The 15945-nt window shown below is 36.3% G+C and overlaps 1 protein-coding gene across 1 annotated transcript in view; it reads right to left on the bottom strand.

Moving 5' to 3' along the window:
* Nucleotides 1-8897: 8897 nt before the first annotated feature.
* The window catches only part of LOC100961348 (protein FAM122A), a 43563-nt gene continuing 36515 nt past the window's right edge, over nt 8898-15945 (bottom strand). Inside the window, exons 3-7 of the mRNA XM_012809618.1 lie at nt 15619-15707; nt 14981-15042; nt 11447-11538; nt 10577-10669; nt 8898-8990 (exon numbers count right to left, since the gene is read on the bottom strand). Coding sequence (XP_012665072.1) covers nt 8898-8990; nt 10577-10669; nt 11447-11538; nt 14981-15042; nt 15619-15707 — 429 coding nt within the window. The remainder of the gene's footprint in view (nt 8991-10576; nt 10670-11446; nt 11539-14980; nt 15043-15618; nt 15708-15945) is intronic.

Genomic DNA, 15945 nt, shown 5'->3' with positions numbered 1-15945 from the left:
CCCGGCCATTTTTTGGTTGCAGCCATCATTGTTGTTTGGCGGGCCCGGGCTGGGGATTCGAACCCGCCACCTTAGGTGTATGTGGCTGGAGCCTTAGCCGCTTGAGCCACAGGCGCCGAGCCGATGGCTTTCTTTTCACAAAAAATATATATATATATATTTTTTTGAGACAGAGTCTCACTATGTCGCCCTCAGTAGAGTGTTATGGTGTCACAGCTCACAGCAACCTCAAACTCTTGGGCTTAAGCGATTCTTTTGCCTCAGCCTCCCGAGTAGCTGGGACTACAGGTGTCCGCCACAACGGCCGGCTATTTTTTTGTTATTGTTGTCATTGTAGTTTAGCAGGCCCTGGCCAGGTTCAAACCCACCAACCCTGGTGCATGTGGACAGCGCCCTAACCACTGACCTAGGGGTGCCAAGCCTCTCAAAAAACATTTAGCACAACAAATGCTTTTGAAAAGTAGGATCTCAAAATAAAGACATTTAAATGAACTACATATATGTACTACACAAATGAGCATGCACTACTGGTGGGAACATAAAATGATAAAATCACTTTGGAAAACAGGATGGCAATTTCTTATAAAGTTAAACACACACTCACTATATAATATTGCAATTCTACTAGGTATTTACTCAAGAGAAATTAAAACAGAGGCTCACACAAAGGCTTAAACACAATTGTTAATAGCAGCTTTATTACTAATAGCCCTCAAATGGGAAGAACCCAAATGTCCCCCAACAAATGAAAGTATAAAGAGATTATACCATATACATACAATGAAATATGATTCAGCAATAAAAAGCAATGAGCTACTGATACAGGAAGCAACACAGATAGATCTCAAAGACATTATTCCAAGCAAAAATAACCAGACACAAAAGAGTACATACTATGTAATTACATGTATATAAAATTCTATTAATTAATATAAAAAGGAAATCTAATCTACAGTGAAGAAAAGGAGATCAGTGGTAGACTAGATCCAGTGGTGGGAGTGGACGAAGATTAACTGCAAGGACAGTGAACATTTCCTGTAGTGATGGCCTACATCTTAACTGTAAGCTCAAAATGGGTATAATGTGCAAAACAATATAAATTATACCACAATAAAACTGACTTTAAAAGCTGAATGAATGGAAAATTCTTCAAAAGTTGAAGACTTAAAGTTATTTCTCCTTAGCAAGTATTAAACACTAAACATCCTGTATCAAGGCATACCAAGACATAGTACCTACTATTAAGCAATTTCTCTTGAACAAACTTTGAACACACACAAATGCATCACTGGTAGAAATCACTGGGCTCAGTGTTATTTGGAGCTAGTACATAGCGTTTATAAGGCTCTATTTAAAAATGCCTACTGTGTGGGAGGGATGGCACAAATAATCAAGAGCTCAGGACTCATTAGGCAGAAAAGAAGAGCAATGTGTACACTGGACTGGGCAGAAGAGTTGGGAGCAGATCAAGCACAAAAAATTACATTCTACCCATCACCATGAACCCTGGCCTGTCAGTGTCATCTTGTGGAGTTCCTTTCGATTGAGAGACCAATCAATCTCCATGTGGCTTGACCTTGTCTAACTCAGCTCTAATATGGATCAAATGTCAGAAAAGCTGCCACCAATGACCAGGACAAAGAATAGAAAATGACATAGGATAAGGGGTTCTCTAAATTCCCTGGCCAGGCTGCAGGAACTTTTTGCCCATCCCATCAGTATGGAAGATCTCTCACTTTCCTTTCAGTGTTGGGTAAAAGAGTTCTACTAACATTTTACTAAATGCAGGAGACCAGACGAGAAATTGATCTGGAATGCTTTATCCACCTATATAGCTTAGAGATTAAAAGACAGAGGGAATAGGTAATGGAGTGTCTCTCATATAACCTGTCAATAGGATTCAGAGCACAGTCACACTGAACTGGGAAGTATTCTTAAATCACTTTTTTTTTTTTTTGGAGACAGAGTCTCACTATGTTGCCCTCAGTAGAGAGTCGTGGCATCACAGCTCACAGCAATCTCAAACTCTTGGGCTTAAGTGATTCTCTTGCCTCAGCCTCCCAAGTAGCTGGGACTACAGGCATCTGCCACAATGCCCAGCTATTTTTTATTGTAGTTGCCATTGTTGTTTGGCAGGCCTGTGCTGGGTTTGAACCCGCCAGCCCTGGTGTATGTGGCCGGTGCTCTGGCCGCTGAGCTGTGGGCGCCGAGCCTTAAATTACATTTTAATCAGGGCACTCTACTAATAACCACAATTTCATAGGAACTGATAGTAAGATGTGGAAAAAGTACGGAGCATTATGATCATTTGGGGGTGCCATGCTTTAAGGATATTGATAAACTAGAAAATGTTCAGAAGCCAATGGCCAGAATGGTACATAGTCTGGAAACTACCTCAAAGGAAAAAGACTGGTATAGAAAGTCTAGAGGAAATAAGTGTGGAGACACAGATAGACATTGCCAAATATTTGCAAGTCAATCTATGGCAGACGAGGTGGGTTTTGCTTATTTCATGGCATTCCCTAGGACAAATTAGGACCAAAGGGTAGAAGGTAGATTTTAGTTCAATATCAGGAAGAATTTATAAATAAGTAGAACTTTTCAACAACTGAAAAGTTCTCTGACTTTCCTTCAATAAAAGTTCAAATAGAGGTAAGAGAATCCTGATCTTTTCTCTCCCACTCTCACATAATTAATAACTACATGTGAGTTTCTAAAATGTATTTATTTTAACTTCTATTATTTCTTGATTATGCAAGTGATAGATATTCCATGTGGAAAAATCTGAAAATATAGACAAGCAAAGAGAAAAGCAAATAAAAATAAAAATCATCCATCTTCCCACCTCCCAGTAAGTTAAACATTTTGGCATATAACCTTACAGACTTTTTTCTGTTATATATCCATATAAAATATATACATACACTTCTTAAAAACAAAAACGAGATCCCATTAATCACAGTGCTTTTTAACTTTACAATATAGTGTAAATATCTTTCCACATCAAGTGATATATGACCATGTCATCATTCTTAATGGGTGCCGAGATTTCCATGGAATGAATGTACTGCAATTTGTTTAACCCAATGTTTCCCAACAGATATGCTACATAACATCAATCCCACAAGATGTCCCTCAAAAAAGAGAACATAGGTTAAACAGTTTGAAAATACATCATATCGGCTCGGCGCCTATAGCTCAACCGGCTAAGGCGCCAGCCACGTACACCTAAGGTGGCGGGTTCGAATCCCCAGCCCGGACCCGCCAAACAACAATGATGGCTGCAACCAAAAAAAATAGCCGGGCGTTGTGGTGGGCGCCTGTGGTCCCAGCTACTTGGGAGGCAGAGGCAAGAGACTCGCTTGAGCCCAGGAGTTGGAGGTTGCTGTGAGCTGTAAAGCCACGGCACTCTACCCAGGGGGACAGCTTGAGGCTCTGTCTCAAAAAAAAAAAAAAAAAAAAAAGAAAATACATCATATCACATCCTCTTTCTTGGGCTTTCAGAATGTCAAAGAAAAGAGTCTGAGTTTCCCAAATTTACTTGACCACGGACTCCCCCTGGACTCTCTTTTCATTAATTCTTCAGGACACTTACTGATTCACATTTTCTAAAAAACCCTGAGAAATGCTGGCTTCACAGATCTTAGTATTATTAGACATGAAGTTTGTGTTGTTGTTTACATAAAAGTTACTATTTTAAGTATACAATTCAGCGACATTAATTATACTCACAATCTTGTACAATAATCACTACTATCTAGCTCTAAAACTTTTTTTATCACCCCAAACAGAAACTTATACCTATTAATATACCTGTACTCCTCCCTCCCTCTAGCCCCTGGTAACCTGTCTTTCTGTCCCTATGAATTTGTCTATTCTAACTATTTGATATAAATGAAATAATATTTGTCTTTTTGTTAGCTTTTCTCAGTTAGCATGATATTTCGTGATTCATCCATACTGTAGCATGTGTCAGGACTTCACTCCTTCTTTTGGCTGAACTTCATTATTTTGCACGTGGCTATTTAGTCCCTCTAGCATCATTTGTTGAAGACAGTAGGTTTTTTTTTCACAATTACTTTTTTCACGTTTATGAATAACATTACAATAAATATCCTTTTCAACCTGTCCCATATTTTCCCTAAGAAAAATTCCCATAACCCCTTTTAAAGGCTGTGATTAATATATATATATAGAGAGATATAATTAATATATAAATATATACTTATATAACCTCTTTAAATTTTATTGATTTGATGAAAACATCAAGTGACAGTGAAAGTCATGGTGTCATTAAACCAGAAAATTTTGAAAAAATATTTAGGAAATAAGAAAATTACTATATATTTATCTCTCCAAACTTCCTTGTAAAAGGACATTAGGAATCCAACATAGCAAATTCAAGTACCCCTTTCCCCGTACTCTCAATAGCCTTGTATGTTATAAAAATTATCTAAATCTTTGCTGATCAATGTGGCATGGGAATCCAAATCAAGTTGAAAAGTTGAAAGGAATCTTGGATTTTTACAGAAAGATCATACAAGAATAGGACTTTCTATAAACCCATGTAGAGTTCTTTTTTTTTTTTTTTTTTTTAGAGACAGAGTCTCACTCTGTCGCCCTTAGTAGAGTGCCATAGCATCACAGTTCACACACACAACAACCTCCAGCTCTTGGGCTTAGGTGATTTTCTTGCCTCAGCCTCCCCAGTAGCTGGGACTACAGGCGCCCACCACAATGTCTGGCTATTTTTTGTGGCAGTTTGGCTGGGGCCGGCTTTGAACCTGCCACCCTTGGTATATGGGGCCGGCGCCCTACTCACTGAGCCATAGGCACTGCTCCCATGTAGAGTTTTATATATATCTAGCTAAGGAAGCAAACTAAACTCTTCCTCTTAGAAGAGCGAGACTAGAAATGGAAAGTATAATTAGGTTCTTCTGCTAGATAATGTAATTTTAAAGTATTTCTTTTCTCAGCACAAAGTGACAAGACAGCTGTTTGTGACTTTTTAAGTGTGTCCTTCTTCATTAGTGTTCAATGGAGAGTTACCAAACACAAAAACTATGCCAAGAAATAAACTAAATTGATGTTAGAGGGATTTTCTTATAGCCACACAATAATTATTAAGGAAAAAGAGAAAGCTCTTTTGTTGGTAATCTGCTTTTCAGGGTAAGTTGAGCACTTCCAAATTTGTACTGGGTAGTATTTTCATAGTTCAAGTAGCTTTTGGCCATGTCTCCTTTGCTTCTCTGAAACAAACATACCAAGTATATCTTTATTTTGTTTTGTCTCAAGCTGTTGTTACAGCATAAAGACAATTTTATGGTGGATGCTTTGTCAGTGGGAACTTGTTATTAATATGGAAATCCTGAGAGGATCATCTATTCACACAAAACAAGAAACCAGGGGGAAATTAGCTTTCCACATTTCATCATAAATCATGCATAATTCAAAGAAGAGAGGAAACTATTGATGAGGCTGAACAAAATGAGTTTTTTGTTGCCAGAAAGAATAAAAATATTAGGTATAAAGCTTTCTAATTTCCTAAATATTTTTTCAAAATGTTCTAAAGTTTAATGCCACCATGACTTTCACTGTCATGTGATGTTTTCATCAAATCAATAAAATTTAAAGAGTCAGAGGGACGTTATAAATGTTTTGTCCAACTCTATTTTATATATTGGGCCCCTATAGCCCAAAGAGATGAAGAGACCTGCCCAAAGCCACAGAGAACTAGTGTCAGAGCTGGAACTACATGTCTCCTCACTCCTGTATTTGTTTAGAATGTAGTCTAGTCTCTTCTGCAAAGGGCTGACATGAACAATTGTTACCAATTTACTTCGCAGTCAGGAAAGCCACAGAGATTTCCAAGTGGATAAAAGTATCTATTGGTCAATTTACAGGATTCAGTTAATAATGGCATTTATTTAATGCATTTATTCTGAGAGATTATAGTCACTAAATCTCCCACTTTGAGAGTGTTGAGCAAATTTCCAAGATTCCTATGTAATGTATGATTCTCTCTATCTATACATGATAGACACTTATGAAAATCAACCCTCTTTACCATTGGGTTAAGAACCATACTGTAAGAAATCTGTGAGATATTACAGAATTTCAGAGAAACAAAGCCACTTATTTGCCAGAGTATTTATGGTTCCTTTATCTTTTCCAAAAGTACAATGTCAACTATCTGACAGTGAAGTCTACCTATACGATAGATTTTTCAAGCTCAACTTTTAAGATATAAAATATTTAAAAACATACTTTGGGCAAATTGTGATTAGTTTTCCCCATAGATATCCAAAGTATCACATATGTATTTTCATCATGGATATTTATATATAGTTGCTTCTAGGTAAATTTTAAAAATTCATTTAGGAGACACGATTAAATATATCCTGTAGTGGGAGTACTAATAATTCACATAGCAGGGACAAAGATTAGTGCAGAATTAGAATCTTAACTCATGTGCTTTTAATAGCTCATTTGATTTGTCTCAACTCTAAAGAGCCAATGAAACAGACCAAGAGCCAATGAAACAGACCATCTAAATACAAACTCCACACTCATCCCTCCTCCCTTTCTCACGTAAGAGATTTCTAACTGTGAGCATTGTCCAACAATAGAATGAACTGTCTTGTAAAGGACTCAGTTTGTTCTTGTAAGATTTCAAAGTAAGGCTAAAAAATAATCTGCCTGTAACTCTTAAAAGGATTCCTACATTGAGAGGTAGATTAAGACTTCTAAAATCCTTTAATTCTAGAATTCTATGATTCCGATATCTTTCTATTCTACTTTTATAGTACAGGGGTCCTTTTATCTATGTGTCTATAGTCATCTTATCATAGATTACCCTTGTATCATTATCACTTTTGTACTTCTGTTATCTTGCTTGAAGATACATATGATAACTTACTCATCTTTGTATATCCTATAATTTTTAATGTAGTTTCCTATACACAGAAAGCATTAGATATTTACTGAATATACATGAAATGACAAGTTTTATTGGTTGACTCAAACATTTTTAAAAACTAGGTGGCACCTGTGGCTCTGTGAGTAGGGCACTGGCCCCATATATGGAAGGTGGCAAATTCGAACCTGGCCCCGATCAAACTGCAATTAAAAAAAACCAAAAAAAAAAAAAAAACAGCCAGGTGTTGTGGCGGGTGCCTGTAGTCCAGGTACTTGGGAGGCTGAGGCAAGAAAATCACCTAAGCCTCAGAGCTGCAAGTTGCTGTGAGCTGTGATGCCACAGCACTCTACCAAGGGTGACAAAGTGAAACTGTGTCTCTAAAAAAAAAAAAATTAAAAACTATATTTTTTCCTGGTCTGAGAATCCAACTAATTACTATAGTGAGTTTCCATGTTGAATCTCAGTGAATCATTAGGGTAAATTTGGAGCACTCCTGTTTTATAACATTTTAAGTAAAATAGGAATTCTTGGTTGAACATAGATTTAAAGCTTAAGATGATGCTTTATAGTCACCTCTTGTTCTTACATTTTTAAGATGAGTTATAGGATAATTTAAAAAACTAAGATAAATGAAACAAGCAAAATCAAAATTCCAAAATTACATTTTTGTGGGTTGAATTGTGTCCCCACAAAGACATGTTTATGTCCTAACCCCTAGGACCTGTGAATTTAACCTGATCTGGCAATAAGGTCTTTGAAGATATAATCAAATTAATTAAGATACGATACCAATGAACTGAGCTGGACCTTAAATCCAATGACCGATATCTTTTTTTTTCTTTTTTTTTGAGACAGAGTCTCCTGATGTTACCCTTGGTACAGTGCTGTGGCATCACAGGTCACAGCAACCTTAAGCTATTGGGCTTATGTGATTCTCTTGCCTCAGCCTCCCAAGTAGCTGGGACTACAGGTGCCCACCACAATGCCCAGCTATTTTTTGGTTGTAATTGTCATTATTGTTTGGCAGGCCCAGACTGGGTTCGAACCTACCAGCCCCAGTGTATGTGGCTGGCACCCTAGCTGCTGAGGTACAGGCACCAAGCCAATGACTGGTATCTTTATAAGAAGGTCTATGAAAGACCCAGGGACACAGAATCTCATGTGATGACAAGAGGCAGAGATTAGAGTGATAAGTCTGCATGTCAGGGATTGCCAGCAACCACCAGAAGCTGGGGGACACATATGGAACAGATTACTTCTCAGAGCCTCCAGGAGGAAACCAACCTTGCCAATACCTTGACCTTAGATTTAAAACCTCCAGAACAGGGGTTCTCAACCTACGGGTCACAACCTCTTTTTAACAATTAAAGTACGTTGCGGCATTAGGAAGGTTGAGAACCACTGCTCCAGAATCGTGAGAGAATAAATTACCATTGTTTTAAGCCACCCATGGTACTTTGTTATGACAGCACTAAGAAACCAATACATGTCCTTCACTATGACAAACTGATGATATGACAACGCCTTAGCAGGTTTAGAAGGACAAAACACATCCTTACCATGGTTTTAAGAAATCAATCACAAAACATCATGAAAAAGTTACAAATGCTTTGATATGAAAAATCAATAAATGGAAAATCATTTAAGAAATAGATCCTCCCAACACACAAGCTCAAAAGGTAACAGTGGAGAACCAACTATGGAATCCTTGATTCTGAACATATTATAGAGAGTTGTAGCCTCCTAGTTTACATCTAAATCAATAAAAACTAGCTGAACAAAGTGGAAGGAACTGTCTGAGTTGAGAAAAGTATATTGAGATAGTCAAGATTACCAAGACTTCCTGATAAAAGTTCTTTACACAACTGGGCACCAGTCTCACCCCTATTTACTTTCTTCATCCTCAGTCTTTGTATTGGAACATTCTACAAAACTTTTAGTCTGAAATGTTAATAGTGCATATGGACCTTATTGACTGTCAATGATCTCTAATCTCATCAAGAAACATCACTGTAACTGTATTTAATTCCTTGAGGGTGCCCTCGTTGTTCACAATTGGCCCACTGAAGGTCTGGCAAGTAAAGAAGCTGAGTGACAAGGCAATAACTATAGCTCATTTGTTCTTAGCCAATTAAAAGAATCCTGCCCTAGTTTCAGGAGACCTTCATGATCCTAGTCATCTTATAAATATTTGGTTTCATCTGTCCATAATTGAATAGACTTTTCCCTCATAAATATATATTCTGATAAATTCCATCAGGGTCACTGTCAAAAATTTCTTAGTGCCATAGGCTTTTTCCCATGTAGAGGCATACCTACATGAGATTTCCCAACAACAATAAAAATAATTTTATATATATTTTAGTTCCTGTTTCATTAGCTGAGGCAACTTAAACCATTCTCAACTTCATTTCATAAGGATATATTTCTATTTTTCACACTGATAGTACTACCCCCAATTACTTAAAGCACTTTATATTTATTTATTTATTTTTTGAGACAGAGTCTCAATTTGTCACCCTTGGTAGAGTACTATAGCATCACAGCTCACAGCAACCTTCAACTCTTGGGCTTAAGTGATTCTCTTGCCTCAGCCTCCTGAGTAGCTGGAACTACAGGCACCCACCACAATGCCCAGCTATTTTTTGTTGCAATTCTCATTGCTGTTTTAGCAGGCCAGGCTGCGTTCGAACCTACCACCCAGTGTATTGGGCCGGCGCCCTTACCCACTGAGCCATAGGCACCGCCCCACTTAAAGCACTTTGAATTTAAAATTTTAAATACATTATTTTTCCTATTTAAAACAACTTAAGACTTTTTAATAGAAAACTGAGATTTAAACAAACATTTATAGCCCTTAGGGAACAATTGGAAGCACATGATTCTTGCAGAAAAATCCGAACTTATTAAGCCTGGATTTAATCAAATCAGTAGTCATGATAATGAATAAAAGGTAATTCATAAAAATGTAAAAGACTACAATTTATCAACATTGTCTTTTTTCCACATTTAATTAGAATACAAAATTGATCAGGGTTAATCAGGTTGAGTACAAACTGAGTGAAATCCCAATTACATATCATTTTCTTTCTATTCAATTACTATTTTTTTCCCTGGAGACAGAGTCTCACTTTGTTGCCCAAGCTAGAGTGCGTGGCATCAGCCTAGCTCACAGCAACCTCAAACTCCTGGGCTCAAGGGATCCTTCTGCCTCCGCCTCCCACGTAGCTGGGACAACAGGTGCCTACCACAATTTCTGGCTAGTTTTTCTATTTTAAGGAGAAATGGGGTCTTGCTCTTGCTGAGGCTGGTCTCAAACTCCTGAGCTCAAGTAATCCACCCACCTCAACCTCCCAAAGTGCTAGGATTACAGGTATAAGCCACTGCTCCCGGCAAGGACAACATCTATGAAAATATTACTATACTAAATTTAAGAGCATGCACAAGAATTAGACATGTAAGTTCCATAGATAAAAGAATTTTAGGAAATTGAGAAAACAAAATAAATAGGAGATAGTCTGAATTATACCACACAATTCTAATATTGTTCTAACTTGATTTGTTTTTCTATCTGTGTGTGTGTGTGTATGTGTGTTTCTCTATTGGTGGGAAAATCTTGGGATGGGTGAATCATTTAAATGAAAGCTTATTTCCTACTATAAATGGAGAACCAATAGCAGAAGGTGACACAGGAAAGTTCATGACAGTGCTGATTTCAGCTGGTGAATTACCGGATGATCCAGCATGCTGCTATTTCCATCAAGAGTATCTGAAGATAGACCAGGAGAAGAAAATGGCACTCATTGATGAGAGAACTCAAGAGATCTCTTTGTACAGTCTGCTTTGTTTACACATGAATGCAAAATAAATGATGCAAACAACAGACACTAGTCACAAGGGTAGTTTCACAAGAGTTGTACAACAAAACCGACAGTAACAATAAATAGAAATCCACTCCTGTATTTCCCATTTCTATTTTAATGCATGCTTTTTTAGGCATACTTTTCAACAATACTCGCAACCCAATGAAGCAGACAAAAATCCAAGGTAAGAGTACAGTATAAATGTTTTACCACAACAAATAAGTGAGATGATGGCTATGTTAATCAGTTTGATTTAAGCTTTCCACATTGTATATCAAATCAGCACATTGTTCCCCATAATTGTACACAGTTATGATCTAACAAAAAATGCGTAATAAAAAATAATAATAATCCAAGGTATAAAACACAGGCAAAAGATGACTTTTTTCCAGTGATGCATTTTTACATATAAATATTCCTCTAATACCTCTCAATCTAATGCCAAAACCTCACAAAATACATCCACCGTATACTAATGTCACACACACATTAGAGAAAAGAACTCAAGTTGATAGTATCAATTTGGGATATTAGTTTTTATAACTTCTAAAGATATTTAATAATGTACCATATTTCTGAATATATACACTAGCCAAAATAGACTTAAAAGCCAAGGGAAAAAAGCCAATAAATGTTTAAAATCTCACTTTAATACTCACCACACATTTTTTTCTGACACTCCGGAAGTATTAGAAGAAAGCATATTGGTCGTGCCTTGGAAAAACCTCTTTGGCTGATATTCAAGTGCCATTTCACCTATGACACAATAGTAGTCAAGGTAAATATGTTTTATTTAACATTTTTATTATGCTTTTAATTGCAAAAGTAATACTTGTTCGTTGACATTTTTAAAATATGGAAAAATACAAAGTCACCATTATCCAGAGATAACTATTCTTCAGTAATTCCTGAGTGTATACATATATATAATTGTTTTTTAGACAAAATCAGGTTTGCATTGTCTATAACGATATTTAATCTATTTTTGCTTTTAATGATTATCATTTTCTTAAATGATCAACTAAATTCTACAACATGATTTTATATAGCATGCCTGTCTAATGAGTTTAATCTCATTCCTTATTTAAAATCTGTAAGTTGTTACTATCTTTATTTTACTAAACATATACAATGAACCAAAGAGATAATTTCTTCCATAGTACACAAGGAACAAAATAAATCTATTTTTAGAGATTAAGGAAAAACATCTCTCAAAAAACTGTGTGGCTATAATTTTTGTCTTGAAAGTGCATGTTCAAATCTGTACATTTCACATTCATATAATAACTATATCTAGACATGAGAAAAACTGATATTTAAGCCCATAACTACTAGGGTATAATGTTTTGAGATGATAAAACGCTAAGATCACACCATTGCAAAGTATCCCTACAGACAGAGATTCCACAGACCTTCCCTAGGCGTGTAATCACGGCTCATAAAGTTCAAAAGCAGTCTAGTATTCTGTCCCTTGCCAGATCACACTTATGTCACTGTGGAAAAACTACCTATCTCTACTTTTTAGTTTAAACTGAAAACATGACAAATCAAAACCAATTGTTCATAAAGAAAATTAAATTTTTCTGTTCTAACACCTACTTATAAAATGATATTTATAGCTGCCCTATGTCTCAAGATTTCTTAGAATTCCTACTTGGAGTCTTATTTGCTCCTGCTCATTCCTTATAGAAGTAACTGCTGCTTATCACCATAAAATATGCCTTCCTACACTGGATACTTCTAGCTTGATCTCATACTCTCTTCCACTTTACGGAGTCCTCTTTTTTTTTTTTTTTAACTTTTTATTTCTCAGGATCTCTATTTTATTTTTATACCACCTCTCCCTTAGCATTTCAATTTTATTAATGGGCTCCAAGTAGAATATAGTTTGTTGTTTCCCAAATGAATTTCAAAATATTTAAATAAAATTAGATTTCTGTTTATCTGTTATTGTATCTGGCTAGATGCATTTTTACCAAATTTTTATAGGGTATGCTCAGGAGGGTATGACTTAAAACACAGACACTGTGGTACACACAGAATTCACTCTGGAGTTCCCTCAGGAATACCTCAAAGAAATAAGGCAGTTGTTATCTAGAGCAGCTGAAAACCAGGTATAGGAGGCATGTGTGAGAAATGTCATATCTACTAAGACACAGGGTAGAAACCACGTCTATTTGTTAAATTTGAACTACAAAAACCATTTTTTAAATCATAAATTCTAAGAAAAATCCAGATGCTTTCAATAATAATAAAATTTTTATGTATAAATATCCTAAAAGGAAAACTACTTTAATTTGGTAAACACCATCTGCAAATTAAGCACACTTTTAAAAAAAGATCCCAACTTCTCAATATCTCTTAAACTACTGATAGAGTTAAATACAGAGGGTGCCAAAAACACATGCACATTTTAAGAAGGAAAAATCTGTATTAAAATAGTAATACTCAGGCTCAGCGCCCATGGATCAGTGTTTACAGCACCAGCCACATGCACTGGGCTGGTGGGTTCGAACCCAGCCAGGGCCTGCTAAACAGCAATGACAACAATAAAAACAACCAAAAAATAGCCAGGCATGTGGCAGGTGCCTGTAGTCCCAAGCTACTTGGGATACTGAGGCAAGAGAATCGCTTAAACCCAAGAGTTTGAGGTTGCTGTGAGCTATAACAGCATGGCACTCTACCTAGAGTGACATAGTAAGACTCTATCTCAGAAAAAATAAATAAATAAAATGGTAATACTCAATATATACTGAAAAAAAATGAATACAAGTGACATTTGAGTACTTCTTGTAATCACAGAAATAAAACATGACTTGAATATTATAATTTTAACACATTTTTTTTCCCTTTCTTAAAATGTGTAAACTTTTTCTTGGCACCCTCAGTATTTTTCAACTAGCCCAAACTTCACAGCATAGGCAAAAGACCCCTAAAGCTTAGTCACTGATATATTTTCATAAAAGAACGTACTCAGTTTAGAAAAGACTGTTTTCCAGAATTTATCTAGTCTTGGTCTTAGAATATATTAATAAAAGGTACGTGCTAAGTTATATATGTTGTTAAGAATATGCCATTAATAAATCTAAAACACACAAAACATTGAAGTGTATTTCAGTTTCTTTCCTTATAGTTGCACTTCTTCTTTCCCCATCTTACTGGATTTTCACAAGTATACATTTTTAAAGTTTAATATCCTCCTCTTTACCCATCTCTCTTTCCTCATTGTAGCTAAACTTTATACTAAATATGTAATACATGGTGGTCTTTCAAAAGGAAGAAGAGCATAGCTTAGTGAGGGTAGCATTGAGAAGTAGGGTACAGGACTGTGGAAGGAAAAAAAAAATACTTTTGGGCCAGGTGCAATGGCTCATGCCTGTAATCCTAGCACTCTGGGAGGCCAAGGCAGGTGGACCACCTGAGCTCAGGAGTTCAAGACCAGCCTGAGAAAGAGCAAGACCCCGTCTCTAAAAACAAAGTAGCTGGACATGGTGGCAGGGACTTATAGTCCCAGCTACTTAGGAGGCTGCCACAAGAGGATCACTCGAGCCCAAGAGTTTGAGGTTGCTGTGAGCTATGATGCCATAGCACTCTACCGAGGACAACAAGGTGAGACTCTGTCTCCAAAAAAAAAAAAAAAAAACACTTCTGATCTTTCCACTGCCCTTTATTACTGAGTAGGTGGGTCACTTTCCATATATTTAACCAAAATAACCTCCATAAAGAAGCTAAAAACAAACACACACCTTTTCATATGTATTTTTAGTGTTGTAGGCAGATCTAATTTGTACCAACCTATCCACATGGTATCTATATATGAGTGCGATGGGTGGTGGGGCAAGGGTTGAGATTCAGCAAAATACTCAACGACTAGCTCACCCTATTTATTTATTCATTTGTTCCCATTCTTGTTTCAAAAGTATTTAAGACAATTAGCTTGGTAAATACATAGTGAAAATCATAATAGCCAGCTAAACTGGAATTAAATTTATTAATTCACATTTAAAGAGCACTTTATAGTTTTCAAGATATTTTTATACATAGTTCCATTTGGGTAAAATGAAAGCTCTAGTAACTTATCAAATATATTTTGAATAAATAAATTATTTAAAAATGAATTTTTATATAACATTTGACTTTAGATATGTTTTAAAGATAATTTAAAGTTGTATTTATTTCTGCTGATAGATGAAAGTACCTTTTCTTTTTAATGGTCCAAGGATACTTGGTCTAATAATGTTGGTGGAATTTTGACTTCTTCTAAAATAAAATCATCATGATCATTACAAGAAGAAATTTTGAACGAAATCAGCAATAATAAATTCATTATAACAGAGCTAAGGACATACACAAAAAGAGAACTCTGTGCAGGACATAATATCATATCATTTTACTGCTTTTCTCTACACATGGGTTAAAACAGGAATACCTCAGAAGCAAACTATCTCCTAATTCATAAGGATTCAGGATTTTGAATCCTATAGTCTAGAAGGATCCACAGGTCTGGCTGGGACTTGCCTTGAATCAAGGTAAAAATCATGAATTAAGTGTTTTAAGTTCTAGAGATAGCTCTATCCTTATTAACCAACTTGGTCAGAGGAAGATTATATCCAAGCTCAGTTAAGGAATTACTGAATTCTTCTTATGTTCTCACAAGTTCTTAGTTACTAGGTTTTTTCAATATACAAAATAATAAACTCAAACAATTACATTTTAATTTCACTAAAAAGAAATAACTTCTCTGGCTGTCACAGAACCTGCAGGTATAATTTCTTTTAAGTTTCTAAAATTCTTATTGTATAAACAAATTGGTATTTTCATACAATATAAACTTACTTTGTTAACTGTCGTGAAGGACTGGGAATAGGACTTGGAGGCAAAGCAGTGCAACTCACACAAGCTTGTAACGATGGAGAGAAACACTGCTAAAACCAAATTGGAACAGAAGTTTTAAAACTATCACTTTTTTTAAGAAAGCAGATCATGGCTTGGCGCCTATAGCTCAACCGGCTAAGGTGCCAGCCACGTACACCTAAGGTGGCGGATTCGAATCCCCAGCCCGGACCCACCAAACAACAATGACGGCTGTAACCAAAAAATAGCCGGGCGTTGTGGCGGGCGCCTGTGGTCCCAGCTACTTGGGAGGCGGAGGCAAGAGACTCG

The sequence above is a fragment of the Otolemur garnettii genome, unplaced genomic scaffold (genome assembly GCF_000181295.1).
Source record: "Otolemur garnettii isolate 467f Iridium unplaced genomic scaffold, OtoGar3 scaffold00109, whole genome shotgun sequence".
In the NCBI taxonomy this organism is placed as follows: domain Eukaryota; kingdom Metazoa; phylum Chordata; class Mammalia; order Primates; family Galagidae; genus Otolemur; species Otolemur garnettii.
The sequence above is the reverse complement of the archived record's forward strand: the minus strand, read 5'-3'. Positions and strand labels throughout refer to the sequence as shown.